Source organism: Hemiscyllium ocellatum, chromosome 8 (genome assembly GCF_020745735.1).
Source record: "Hemiscyllium ocellatum isolate sHemOce1 chromosome 8, sHemOce1.pat.X.cur, whole genome shotgun sequence".
Lineage (NCBI taxonomy): Eukaryota > Metazoa > Chordata > Chondrichthyes > Orectolobiformes > Hemiscylliidae > Hemiscyllium > Hemiscyllium ocellatum.
In genome coordinates this window covers 86740288-86755577 of record NC_083408.1, presented here as the reverse complement: position 1 = coordinate 86755577, position 15290 = coordinate 86740288, and the positions used below count along the sequence as shown (strand labels likewise).

Below are 15290 nucleotides of genomic sequence, written 5' to 3'. Positions count from 1 at the left end.
TGTCTTATATCTATCACCCCGCAATTTAAAACTTTTTCCCCTCGTGCTAGCCATCACCATCCAAGGAAAAAGGCTCTCACTGTCCAAACTATCTAACCTTTGATTATCATATGTCTCAATTAAGTCACCTCTCACCTTCTGTCTAACGAAAACAGTCTCAAGTCCCTCAACGTCTCCTCGTAAGACTTTCCCTCCATACCAGGCAACATCCCAGTAAATCTATGAACCCTTTCCAATGCTTCCATATCCTTCCTATAATGCGGTGACCAGAAATGCATGCAGTATTTCAAATGTGGCTGCACCAGAGTTTTGTACAGCTGCAGCATGACCTCATGGTTCCGAAACTCAATTCCTCTACCAACAAAAGCTAACACACCATATGCCTTCTTAACAATCCTGTCAACCTCAGTGGCAACTTTCACGGATCTAGGCACATGGACACGGAGATCTCTCTGCTCATCTATCAAGAATCTTACCATTAGTCCAGCACTCTGCATTCCTGGTACTCCTTCCAAAGTGAATCACCTCACACTTTTCCGCATTAAACTCCATTTGCCACCTGTCAGGCCAGCTCTGTAACTTATCTATGTCCCTCTGTAACATCCTTCATCACTATCCATAACTCTACTGATCTTTGTGTCAAATTTACAAATTTGACTAACCCATCCTTCTATGCCCTCATCCAGGTCATTCATATAAATGACAAACAACGGTGGACCCAAAACAGATCCCAGCAGTAACTGAACTCGAGGACGATTATTTCCCTTCAACCACCACCCTCTGTCTTCTTTCAGCTAGCCAATTTCTGATCAAAACCACTAAATCACCCTCAATCCCATGCCTCCATATTTTGTGCAATAGCCTACCGTGGGGACCCTTATCAAATGCCTTACTGAAATCCCTATACACCACACCAAATGCTTTTCCCAAATCTACCTTTTTGGTCACCTTCTCAAAGAACTTAATAAGGTTTGTGAGGTACCACCTACTCTTCATAAAACTATGTTAACTTTCCCTAATCATCGTATTAATCTCTAGATGATCATAAATCCTACCTGTTATAACCCTTTCCAACACTTTACCTACAACCAAAGTAAGGCTTTCAGGTCTATAATTTCTAGGGTTGGCTCTACACCCCTTGTTGAACAAGTGAACTACGTTTGCTGTCCTTCAGTCTTCTGGCACTATTCCTGTAGACAATGATGACTTAAAGATCAAAGCCAGAGGCTCGACAATCTCCTCCTTGGCTTCTCAGAAAATCGTAGGATAAATCCCATCTGGCCAGGGGACTTAGCTAATTTTACACTTTCAAAAATTGCTAACACCTCGTCCTTATGCCCCTCAATCCCATCTAATCTCGTAGCCTATTTCTCAGTATTCTCTTTTTCTAGTGTGAATAATGACAAAAAGTATTCATTAAGTCCTTCCCCTATCTTCTCTGATTCTACACACAATGTCCCACTACTATGCTTGATTGGCCATAATCTTACTCCAGTCATTATTTTATTCCTGATATAGCCGTAGAAAGCCTGAGAGTTTTCCTTGATGCTATCCACCAATGACTTCTCATGTCCCCTCCTGGCTCTTCTTAGCTCTCTCTTTAACTTGTAACTCTCAAGCACCGTAACTGAGCCATCACATCTCATCCTAACATAAGCCCTCTTCTTCGTCTTTATAAGAGATTTAACTTCCTTAGTAAACCACAGCTCCCGTGCATGCCAACTTCTTCCTTCCTAACCATACATACTGTACTCGGTCCTTGAATAAGCTCCACTTTTTCATTGTGCCCATCCCCTGCTGTTTCCTTCCCCATCCTATGCATCCTAAATCTTGCCTAATCGCATCGTAATTGCTTTTCACTATTATCAAAGTGCTCACCTACCTCCAAATCTAACACCAGGCAGGGTTTATTACCCAGTACCACATCTAATATGCCTTGCCCTTGTTGGCCCGTCTACATATAGTTTCAGGAAACCCTCCTGCACACATTGGACAAAAACTGACCCATCTAAAGTACTTGAACTTTAGTATTCCCAGACAATATTTGGAAAGTTAAAGTCCCCCATAACCACCACCCTGTCACTCCCACTTCTATAGAGGATCATCTTTGCTATCCTATCCTCTACATCTCTGGAACTATTTGGAGGCCCCCAACAGGGTAACCTTACCTTCCCTGTTTCTAATGTCAGCCCATGCTACCTCAGTAGAGGAGTTCTCAAACATCCTTTCTGCAACCATAATACTGTCCTTGACTAACAGTGCTACACCACCCCTTTTACTATTTTCTCTGTTCTTACTGAAACATCTAAATCCTGGAACCTGCAACAACCATTCCTGTCCTTGCTCTATCCATGTCTCTGAAATGGCCACAACATCGAAGTCTCAGGTACCAACCCATGCTGCAAGTTCACCCACCTTATTCCGGATGCTCCTGGTGTTGAAGTAGACATACTTCAAACCAACTCCTTGTCTGCCGGTGCCTTCTTGCGATCTTGAAATCTTAATTCTGACTTCACTACTCTCCTCCTCCTGTATATTCGAGCTACAGTTTTGGTTTCCATTCCCCTAATTAACACCTGTTTCTCCAGTTCTTTCTCTCTCATATAATATGGTTTCAACATTTCACATGACATACTCAGTACTGTTTTTTTCTTTCTGGCGTCTTCACTAGGTAGTTCACCTGACCCAACTTTTTCTCAATTGATAGTGACCGCTAAACCTGGCTTTGAAGAGATCTCCTGTAACTGGTAACAGTAGTAACATGTCATCCCCTTGGGAAAATATCCGAGTCTCAGAGCTTTTATCTGCCATCTGCTTCATTCTATACTGCGTCCTGTTTAGGTGCTGTTTAGCTAACTCACCTATTCTAGACTCTCTCTCACCTCCGATACATAAGTGTGAGATCTCCGACTTTGGTCCTGTCAATTTTTCTTTAATTAATTTCAAAGGGCCTCTCACTTCATGAACGAATATTAATTCAAAGAGAATGAACTGAGTAGATTCATTTGGGGCATCTCTAATGGCAAACAATATGAGTGGTATACCTTTATCCCAATCATTTGAGTAATCCTGACAGTTTGCTCTCAACATGATCTTCAAGATCTGATGCTACCTTTCTAAAGCTCCCTGGGATTCAGGGTGATACACGCTGTGTATGTAAGCTATCCATAACCTCCTCAAAGGGCCTAGCAGTAAAATTTGATCCTTGGTCCAACTGAATCTCTCTGTGTAGCCCATACTGTGTGAAGAAAGCTACTAACTCCTCGACTACCCTTTTTGCCTTGATACTCAATAATGGAATTGCCTCCGGAAATATGGTAGACACATCCATTATGGTTAACAAGTACTGGTTCCCACTTTGAGTTCCTGGGTGGGAACCTACACAATTAATTATAACCGTGTGAAAGGTTCTTCAAACGCAGGAATTGGTAACAAAGGTGTAGGTTTTATTACTGCCTGTGGCTGACGTACCATTTGGCATGTATGAGACATTCGGCAAAAGTTAACCACATCCTTGTGCATTCCAGGCTAATAAAAATGTTTTTGTACCTTAGCCTGAGAAGTTTATACCCCTAGGTGATGTCCGACAGGTGGTTCATGTGTTACCCATAGCACCTCCTATCTGTATGCTACCGGCATGACAATCTAGTGCACTTCAGCCTGTTTCGCCTCTGCACTAACCTGCTGTGGTCTCCATTTCCATCTTAGGATTCTATCTTTCAGATAGTAACCCTCCGGAATATTCTCTGCCTCCTTTCTGGAGTATGCATCCACATATATATCTTTCATTGTCTTGACCTGCTGTTGCAAGTCTCTTAGCTTTTCAGGACCAAACACTTCTGTCTGATCATCTGCCTGTTCAGATTCTTCCTACACCATTACATCAAATAGGGTATCTGCTAAGTGAACCTCCACCTTCTTGATCTTTCTGTTTACTTTTCACTTTGTGCTGCAATTTATGATAGTGGAATCTCATTACCACACAATCTGGGAAAAATACCAGGATATTTCTCTTTTAACACCTCCGTTTCTAGGTGTTTCTTGGGCTTCTCCACATCAAGGGGTGTCACTCCCACCTTGGATCCTGCCAAACCATTCCCAAGTACAAATTGAATTCCTGGAACTGACTCTCTGTCAATCATTCCCACTGTAACTTCACCAGTCTTGAGTTGGCACACCAACCTGATCTTACATAGGGGAATGCAAAATTTCTGTCCACCTATCCCACAAATTACCACACTCTCGGGTAACAGATCAGAAACAGTGCATATTCGCTCATCAGTGACTGGTTAGATCCTGCATATCTCAAAATTATAACTTGTTGTCCTTCTCCCTCTGTTCGTTCTGAGTAAGTTTTACCCACAGAGGCAAATTCTTTGTCGAAATCAGGTAATAACTTGATACCCAGCCCCTGCCGAGGCTGTGAGCTCCTCAGCTCTTCTTGGGTTCTCCTCTACTACGTTTATTAATGCCATTGGCTAAACTTCTTTCACCACATTTTTTTCCACAGTGCCTTTCTTTAACGAACAGTGCTGTGATTTTATGTGTCCCACCTTCTGGCAGTGAAAACACCTTTTCCCAAAACCCTTCTGAAACCACTGGCACTGTAATTTTCTGTGTCCCACTCCATTATAGTGAAAACACCTCAGGCCTTTCACCTCCTTTCCACCCTCTGGGGCTTCTTTTTATCCTGTGGTAAATTCTTACCAGCGCTCTTAATTTTTGATTTTGTAGTGTAGGATCTCCCTTTCTCCCAATTCTACCCCTCACATGATGAAATTCTGGCCAGAAGCTTGTCTTATGCACCAGCATGTACTCATCTGCTAATTCTGCTGCCCTTCTTGTTTCCTGAACTTCCTGTTCCTCCACATGAATTCTTACCATCTCTGGAAGTGGTTTTTAAACTCCTCCAGCAGAATAATCTCTTGTAGAGCCCTAAAGGTCTTATCTATTTTCAAAGCATACACTCATCGATCAAAATGACTATGTTTAGTTCTTTCAAACTCGATGTAAGTTTGACCTGATTTCTTCTTTGTGTTTCTGAACTGCTGTCTATATGTTTCTGGTACCAATTCATAAGCACTTAAAATAGCCTGTTTAGCCTCTTCATAATCTCTTGACCCCTCATCTGACAGTGCAGCAAATACCTCACTAGCCCTGCCTACCGGTTTAGTCTGAACTAGCATTATCCATAAGTCCTCAGATCACTCATCTGCCTAGTCAATTTTTCAAATGAAATAAAGAAGGCTTCAACATCTTTCTCATCAAAATGTGGCAGAGTTTTGACATATTTAAATTTATCACTACCTTCTCTTTTAATCTCCATCCTGTTAAATTGAATTTGCTTAATAAGTCACTATTTCTCAAATACAAATTCTCTCTTTTTGCTCAGCTAAGAACTTTCTCTTTCTTTCTTTCTTCCCCCCCCCCTTTTTCTCTCTTCTCTCTCCCTCTTTGCTTAGCTAAGAACCTTCCCCATCTCTCTTTTTCCTCTCCCCCCCCCCTTCTCTCTCTCTCTTTCTTTTTGAGGATTTGAAACCGGAATACAGGCCGAGGTAACTAGTTGTTGTCAGGAACAACCACTTAACAGATGTTCTTAATAACTTAGCTGGCAGTAAAATGGCTTCTCAATGCAAATAATATGACAAAAAGGCTTCTAGGCTGCAAATAGACAATTCTGCTAAAAGCTGCATAAAATGGCTTTTAATTCTGCTATAGCTGCATAATTGACTAACCATTGTTTGCTTCAATAGAGATTAGCAAAAATGTTCCCTTTACAGCATAGAAATAATTAGACTAGATACAACATTACTGGCTATCCTAACTGACCTTCAAATGCAGGTGCAATGGCTCAGTTAGTGAGATAAGTGTGGCCTAAGTGTTGGAAAACAAAGTTGGTTCCCAGGAAATATCATTGGACAAAGTAACTGTCAAATAAAACAATATCATGTATTGATTGGTAATTGTCTGAATGGACTATGCGATCTTAGCCTGTTCCTTCCTTGAAGAAAGGTGTAAAAATGTCTTTGTTTTAAGCCATGTGCACAGCTCCTCTGGTGAACACGCAAGTGTATAACCTCCTGTGTTTCTGGACAATCTGTGCCCAACCGTATGAAGAAATAAAAAGTGAAGTCTTAAAGGACCAGACCAATTGCGAATGTTTATTAACCAATCGTGGAACCAAGAGGCCCCACCGGGGGTCCAGATCTTCACCTTTGTTTCTCTTCTAACTCCATTTTCCTCAATTGTAATTTTAAGTTTTTCTACCTCTACTACACTTCTGTGTTCTCTGACATACCGAAGTGTTTGAGTAATTCCCTTATAATTTCAGCTTCACTTTTGTCATTAGTTAAACCCAAATCTAACTTATTTGCTAATTCTAAAAGTATTGCCTTTGTCTTGCCTTCTAAACTTTCTTGGCAAATTTGAGTATCATCTTTCACAATTTTAAGAGTAATTTCTCTCACTTCTAATTTAATCAACTACAAGTCACCGAAATTAAACAAATTGTCTCACCCACGTTTCATTTAAAGATCTATGACACTAACCTGCCAAGTGTTTAAATCTGCTGGGGAGTTTTGTACCACCAGACCTATTCAAATCTGTCTAAACCAGTTCAAATCCTGATGACGAGCCCCTAAACTGTTACAACACGAGGTAAACCCTCCTGCTCAATTTAACCCAGCAACATAGAAAACATTTATCCCATGTTGTAATCTGTGAAAATTTGATACGCCAAGAACTAGTTAAAGTAGAAATTACAACTTTACTTCTTAAAGTATACCAGAGCATAATTAGCTAACAACTATTTACAACTCCTTCCACTAAACTATCTTTTACCTTCCCCTTCTACAATGCTAGTCTAATAAAACTCCCAATTACGATTTACAAAACAAAACTCACCTCAAAACCAGGCAGCTTTTGGTTCTTCTCTGTATTTTACTCTTCTTTTCTTCTTGGGGATTCTGCTTCACAGGTTACTGATCAATAAAGGTACCATTGGGAAAGCTATTTTTTGGGCAGTGTTTTTACATGCTGGTGGCTTGGCAGTTCTCCTCTCAACTGTTCAATGTTCCCCAGTATTATACCCCCAAAGATTGTGTCATTGGCTTTTAAGATTGTCAACATACAAAATTCAAATTGGATCGGCGTTTGGTATTTTTCGGGGTATAATTTAAACTGATTGGCCTAATCCGAATCTGTTTTTATGTTCAAGGCAACCAGCTAATTGAGTTGTTCGACCAAATGTTATATTACTTTTTTTTCAGAACAGTTTGTTCTGTCAGGTAGTTCTGTTGCTTTTAACTCTCTTAAAAGCACCCACGACTTCATAACAGATTGCTTCCCCTAGTTCCTACTTGACCTGCTCTCTCTAAAGGCAACATATGCTCAGTTGCACACATAACAAAGAGCACCCCTTCCACTCCGCACCAAATTCCTACGCTGCCTCCAAATTCTCTGAACTATATACTCACTTTGGCTGTGTTTTACTCTTGATATGATCTGTCCTTCATGATTGAGTATGAAACAATTGAATGTTTTTAAAACTGATTTTCCTTTTAAACAATTTATGAACAGAATGGGAAAAAATGTTGCATTTCATTGGTGAAACTGATTTTATTTTGTTAGCCACCAACAAACTGGAAGAATGGTAAATTTTTTAATGAAGAATTTGAATGTATTCCTGCATGCAAATGCTGCTTGTTTTTGATGCTTTCAATTTCACTCATTTATGGTTTCCCTTTAGTTCCATGCCCTATCTACCAGTTTTCTCAAGCCTTTTGCATAACTAGGTTGTATTCTGTAATTTCCTTTTTATTGTTCACTGTGCACAATACGAACAATTAATTTCTGTTTTTCATGAGATTTGCTCGTTTTCTTTTAAAGAGGAGAAAAATAAAGTAACATGAATATAACTAATTTTGGTTTTTACTCTTTTCATCATATTAGTGTAGTTGTTTACATCATTGGCCTTGTCAAGTAAGCAAACTTTGTTTGGAAAACTTTGCATGTTAATTGCTATTATTGTTTCATGTACAGAAATTAAAAATAAATTGATTATTGTTTTAAAATGCTCCCAGAAAATACCTGAAAGATGTAAAATTTTAACCATATGAATTGAACCAGGCTTTTTTCTTAACAAAAAAAAGTTTAGAAATGAACTCGTGATTTGATGAAATCTAGCCCGTTTGTGATTTCTACTATATTTCCAATTAAATAAACAAGAACACCATTTGACTGTCCTCCATGGTTTTAATAATTGGCAGCACTAATTATTCTTGGAGAATCAGTTTTAAAGGATAGGTCAACAAAGATGCAGTGAAAGACTTTTAAGGTTATATTTCAGGATGCACAGAATGGATACATTCCAAAAAGTAAGAAACATTCCAAGCCACAGACTTGCCATTTGTGGTTAACTAGAAAGGTTAAACATAGTGTCAAACTTGAACCCCATGTGCAAAGACAGTAGCAGATCTGTCAAATGACATTGGACAGAAATGTTTATGCTTTATAGTAACAAAATCTAGCACAAGAGCTAAACAGAAATACCCACATGGATAGTACGAGTGTCAATAAATACTTAAAGAAGAGTTAACAGAATGAGTTAGTCCTATAGAAAGTGAGTCTGGAGAAGTAATAATGGAAAAATTAGATGGCAGTTGACTTGAGCAGAGATTTTGCGTTCAGTTTCAGTGTAGAGGATAAAAGTAACATCTAGAAGCAGTGATATTTATGGAAATGAAAGGGAGAGAGGAACTCTGGAAAAGAACTTAAGTGGTGTTGAGAAAATTGTTGGAGCTGATAAGTGCCTAGATTTTGGATGTCATCCTACGCTTTTAACTGAAGTCACTGGTAAGATTGGTTTGAATTTTCCAAAATGTCCACTGATTCATGGAATGTTCCATTTTTAGATTGGAAGATAACTAATGTAGTTCCTTTAGTCAAAAAGAGGAGATAAAAAGTGAGAAACTAGCCAGTTAACGTTTGTCTTCAGAGCAAATTTAAAACTGTTATCCAGGTGTTACAATAGGGAAGTAAAGTCCTTTTTGAATATTTTAAGGCAGAAATAGATATATCACTTGTTAAGTAAAGGGGTAGGGCGTTAGTGGTTGGGTGGGAATGCAGATTTGAAGTTGCAATCTGATCAGAGGTGACTAAGGAAGCTTGGAACTGAGTGGCCTACTTCTTGCTTGTGTTCGCAATTTTTCTTTGTTTAGTGAGGCGGTGATGGTAGTTTTGAATTTTCCATGGAAATGGAACTCCTTTTTATACTGGTTTGTTTAAGATTAGGTAGATCAGTGGTTTAAAAGGACTGTCATTACAGTGCTGGCAAATATAACCAAAGCTCTTATACTTTAAGCTATTACACACGGGAAGTTCAACATATCCTTTTCTAAGCTTCTTTAACATTTTCCATTTTTCTTACCCAATAAAAATATGCTATGTTTGACATATTTAGAAATGAAAATCTTATTTATTATTCTAAAGCATTTGCTGTTATCTACCGAGCTGCTTGAATTGTCACATTGCAGTTATATTGCTAATTGAATACCCAAGATCTGCTTTTTGTGAAACAAGACTGAAAATCCAAGGAAATTTTAGTTGTTAAGCCAGGAAATAATCATAGCTTTTCATTTTCTTGTTTACTATGTCTCAGTAGCTTTGTTCTTTCTTATTTACTTTGCAGATTGACATTTTGATCAACAATGCTGGTCGTTCCCAACGCTCCTTATTCCTGGACACCAACCTTGATGTCTATGAAGCCATAATGCACCTGAACTTCCTTGGTACAATCTCACTGACCAAATGTGTGCTACCTTACATGATAAAGCAGGAGAAAGGGCAAATAATCACTGTCAGTAGTTTGGCAGGTCTTGTTGCTGCCCCTGTTTCTACAGGTTATGCAAGTAGTAAACATGCTCTTCAGGTAATAATAATTGCATTCAGTAATTATTTTAGTTGTCACAAAGTTATCTAATTGACCTTTTCTTCACTGTTAATTTTCTGATGTCATGGTTCCTTTTCACAATTATGTGCTATATTGAGTTAATTATTTTTAAAAGAGATGTATAACCATTATGTTAAATCATAGAACTAAAATGAACAACAGTGATATGACTGTTATAATTTTACCAAAGAAAATTGAAACGTCATTTTTAAAGTGATGTGATTTTTCAGTTAAAGCAGATTTGGTGTATACAGTTGATTTTGTTTCTTTGCTTAGAATTCATAGGCTGATGTGAATTTGATGGGCTGAATGGCCTGCTTCCACAATGTATAAATTCTATAAGGTCACCTCTCAGCTTTTGATGCCCCAGGGTAGGAAAAAAACCCCAGCCTATTGAGCCTGTTCCCTGTAACTCAAACCCTCCAGCCTCAGCAACATTCTTGTAGATCTTTTCTGAACCCTTTCAAGTCTGACAACATCTTTCGTATAGTAGTGAAACCAGAATTGATTGCGTTATTCTAAAAGTGGCCTCACCAATGTCCTCTATTTTCTTTTTAAAAATTTTTATGAGCAGGAACAATTTCTCTATGTCTACTCTGTTCAGCCCACTCATGACTTTTGTAAACCTGTACCAACTCTCCTCTCTACTGCCTTCTCCGAGGTGAACAGTCCCAATTTCTTCTTGCTATTCTCATTCCTGGAATCATTCTTGTAAATCACTTATGCATTAATATCTTTTCTGTAATGGGGCACTTAGGGGTTTGGAATACACTGCCTGGTAATATGATGGAGGCAGGTTTAATCAAGGCATTCAATGCATTGGATGATTATTTAGATAGAAAAAAAACGAGCAGAGTTATGAGGAAAAGGCAGGAGTTGGTATTAAGTCAAAATGCTCTGGGGACCAGTTCTGACATGATGGCCTGAAATGGCTTCCTTATGTGTGGAAAGATTCTGTTATCTACCAAGTTTTTGCTCACATGCTTCATCTGTATATATCCCTTTTGTAGCCTCTCCCCCCTCCCTTCTTGACAATTTACTTCCCAATTTATCTTGATGCTGGTTATCATAGATTTGATCCCCTCATCCAAATCATTGGTATAGATTGAAAATGATTGAGGACCCAGCACTTAGCTCTCTGCCAATCCATTGGCAAACTGTGACTTATGACAAATGATCCATTTATCCTTGCTCTGTTCTTCCTAATACCTAAAGAATCCATTATCCATGTTTCCCCTCCTGTAGGATGTGTTTTAACCTTTGTGGTATTTTTTCACGAAATGCCTTTTGGAAATCCAACTGTCGTACATCTACCATTTTATTTCTCTATTGTAAATATTCCTTCATCAAATACCCTAATAAATAAAATATGATTTCCCTTGCATAAAGCTGTGATAGTTCTCTGATCACATGATATTCTTAGTATCCTGCTATAACCTTCTTAATAAATTCAACAAACTTTCCTTATGATAGATGTTTACGGTAACTTACCTGGAGTTTACTGCTTTCTGCATTCTTTTTCTGGGTAACAGGTCATAGTTGATTTTATCCATTTATAATGAACGGTGCTAGTAGATTGGAAAATAGCAAATGTAACACCTATGCTTAATTCTACATCTTTTCTAGGGATTTTTTAATTCCCTTCGACCAGAGCTTGCGAATTACCCAGGGATTATAATTAGCACTGTTTGTCCAGGACTGGTCCACTCTAATATTGTTAAAAATGCATTCACCGAAGAGATAAATAAGGTACAGTGAATATTAATCACCAGAGTTACCAGTGCAATTTTACTAAGATTGTTCAAAGAATTGTTGTTTACACTTTTTTGTTATGAATGGGGTAAATCCACACAGAAATGATTTAACCTGTGCTGGAATCTGTTAAAATTCGAGAGACCAAGAACTATCCCAAAGGTCACTATTTAAATTAAAAATTAACAACTTTTTAATTTAAAAGTCTAACAGAGAACAATTAACTAACACCGATTTACAACCCCTTTCTCTAACCTATCTTTTACTTTCCCTTCTATAATACTGGTCTGATAAAACCCCCAATTGATATTTACCAAAAAATTCAAACTTTAAAACCAGCCAGCTGTCTAATTTTTTCTTAGTATCTTCCTCTGTCTTGTTTCCTTCTTAGGGTTTCTGTTTCACAGATTATTGATAGATAAAGGTACCTTTAAGAGAGCTATTCTGTGGGCAGTCTGTATATGTTGGTGGCTTGGTACTTCTCCTCCAACTGTTCAATTTTTTTTTCCAGTTTTATACCCCAAAGCATCGATCATTTCATTGGTTTTACTATTGTCAAAATACTAAATACGAACTTGATTGGAGTTTTGTATCTTGGGGCATCGATTGGTCGAATTTGGATTTGTTTTTGTCTCATAGCAACCCAGGTACTGCTAGCTGCTGGATCAAATGTTACATTGTAAATTCTCTAGCACTCTGTGTGCTTGCTAAGTCCTTCAACTCTCTTAAAGGTACAGTAGACCCACAACTTCAAAACACCTTCCCCCTTAAGAAAAAAATGAACCATCATAATGAAAAGATGGCTTCTTTCTTTTCTATCTTTTAACCACATTACCATAATATACAGATAACTTAGCATAACTTAGTTCACCTTAGCATCTTCACATATATAACATTAAATATATAAATCTCATCTAAACATAACGCATCTGCGATTACATTCTTACGACCCGCAACATGTATGATTTTTAAATTAAAAGTCAGTAACATAAGACTCCAATGAAATAATCTCATATTCTTGTCTTTAAAGCATTCTAAGAATGTATGAGGATTGTGATCCATGTATGCAACCGTCTCTGACACATTGTTCGTGACATGCATATTAAAATGTTGTAAGGCCAGAACCAAATTCAATTGTTCTTTTTCGATTGTGGAGTATTTCCTCTGGTGGATGTTGAGTTTCTTTGAAAAGTAACCAGCTGGCAGTTCAATCCCATTCTCATCTTCCTGTAGCAGCACAGCTCCAAGTCCTATGTCACTAGCATCAATGGCAACTTTCAAAGGTTTTGAAAAGTTTGGTTTGGCTAAATCTGGTTTGGCGGTTAATATTGATTTCAAATGGTCAAATGCCTCCTGACATTGTTCTGTCCACCGAAATTTTGTGTTCTTCAGCAAATTGATTAACAGTGCCACTACACTGCTGAAGTTTGGAACAAACTTCCAATAGAATCTGCTGAGTCCTAAGAATCAAATCACCTCTTTCTTCAAGGTTGGTCATGGAAATTCCTCGATATCCTTTGTCTTTATGTTCTATGGGGTCAACCTTCCATGACCAATGTTATGTCCCAAGAATATCACTTCTGCTTTCACGAATTAGATTTGCTTAATTTTATTATTAATTTTGCTTCTCATAGTCATTCAAAGAGTTCTGGCAACTTTACCATGTGATCTTTCCAGGACTTAGTAAAGATCACTCCATTGTCCAAATAGACTGCACATTTTGTTAACCCAGCCACAACTCTGTTCATTAGTCTTTGAAATATGGCAGGTGCGTTCTTCATTCCAAACGGCGTCACTTTAAATTGATATAGTCCATTTGGGGTTACAAATGCAGAATTTCTTTCACTGTCTCTGATAAAGGTACCTGCCAGTAACCACACATTAAATCCAACTTGGTGATGTAGCTGGCTTGTCCGACTTTCTCAATGCCGTCCTCCAATCTAGGAATTGGATATGAGTCCAATTTTGTAACGGCGTTGACTTTCCGATAATCCAAGCAGAATCGTTGAGTGCCGTCAGTCTTCGGAACTAAACTGATCGGCGAACTCCGCTTGGTTCGGCGATACCCTCCTCCTCGACCTGTCTGGCTATGAAAGGATTAAACCGATAGGGGTGTTGTTTTATCGGAGCAGTATTTCCTACGTTTACTTCACATACAATAGCATTAGTCCTCCCCATCTAATTCTTATGTATGTCCTTATATTGCAGTAACAAATCTTTCAACTGCGTTCCATGCTCTGAAGACAGATAGCTTACCAACCTCGCCCACTCCTCAAGGACTTCTTCATTTTTAAAATTATTTTGAGGCACATCAAAATCCACATAAGCTGGATTTGATTCCCCACTTTGCAGGACAGTGACTAACACCTGTTTCTCCAGTTCCTTCTCTCTCCTAGTTCTCTGAAGGGGACCTACACAATCAATTATAGCCCGCATGAAAGGTTCTTCAAAAATGGGAATTGGCAACAAAGGTGCTGGTCTTATTACCGCCTGTGACTTACCTACCATTTGACATGTTTGACACGTACAGCAAAATTTAACCACATCCTTGTGTATTCTAGGCCAATAAAAATGTTTTTGTACCTTAGCCTGAGTCTTTCGTATTCCTAGGTGACTACTTACAGATAGTTCATGTGCTACCCGTAATACTTCCTGTCTGTATGCTACCGGCAATACAGTCAGTGTACTTTGGCCTGTTTCTCCTCTGCACTTAACCTGCTGTGGTCTTCATTTCCATCTTAGGATTCTATCTTTCGGATAATAACCTTCCGGAATATTCTCTGCCTCCTTTTTGGAGTATGCATCCAATTTTATATATTTTATCGTCTTGTCTTGCTGTTGCAAGTCACTTAGCTTTTTAGGACTAAACATTTCTGCCTGACCCTTTGCCTGTTCAGGTTTTCCCTGCACCATTACATCAAACAGGATATCCACTAACTGAACTTCAACTCCTCCATCTTTATCTTTAGTTTTTTCTTCATGCTGTGACTTATGATAGTGAAATCTGTTTACTACATAGCCTGGGAAAATACCAGAATATTTCTGTTTTAACTCCTCAGTTTCTTGGTCTTCCTCGGGCTTTTCCAGAACAAGGGTGTCACTCTCACCTTGGGTCCTCCCAAATCATTGCCAAGAAGAAACTGAATTCCTGGAACTGACACTCTGTCAGTCATTCCCACTCTAACTCCCGCAGTCTTGCATTGGCACTCCAACCTGATCTTACATAGGAGAACGCTAAATTTCTGTCCATCTATTCTACAAATTACCACAGTCTCAGATAACAGATCAGAAAGAGTGCATATTTGCTCATCCCTTACTATCAGCGACTGGTCAGGTCCTGCATCTCTCAAAATTATAACTTCTTGTCCTTCTCCCCCGTTCTTTTTGAGTAAACTTTACCCGCAGAGGTGACTACTTTACTAATTCGATACCCAGGCCCTGCCTAGGCTTTGCACTCTCCTGCAGCTCCTCGGCTCTTCTTGGGGGTCTCCTATCTTCACTAATGGCACTGGCTTAGCTTCTTTTACCGCATCTTTTCCCACACTGCCTTTTTTTTAATGACCAGCAATATGACTTTACGTGTCCCACT

At 38.7% G+C, this 15290-nt stretch overlaps 1 protein-coding gene across 5 annotated transcripts in view; it reads left to right on the top strand.

Moving 5' to 3' along the window:
* Positions 1-15290, top strand: part of dhrs7 (dehydrogenase/reductase (SDR family) member 7) — a 61713-nt gene that overhangs the window by 21852 nt on the left and 24571 nt on the right. For 4 of the 5 annotated variants that reach the window (XR_009644989.1, XM_060829328.1, XM_060829330.1 and 1 more), the window contains 2 exons: positions 9689-9928; positions 11576-11698. Coding sequence is in view for 4 of the 5 variants with exons in the window: in XM_060829328.1 (XP_060685311.1) it covers positions 9689-9928; positions 11576-11698 (363 nt within the window). In the remaining variant the exon portion in view is untranslated. The remainder of the gene's footprint in view (positions 1-9688; positions 9929-11575; positions 11699-15290) is intronic. The other variant, XM_060829329.1, reaches the window with a different exon arrangement.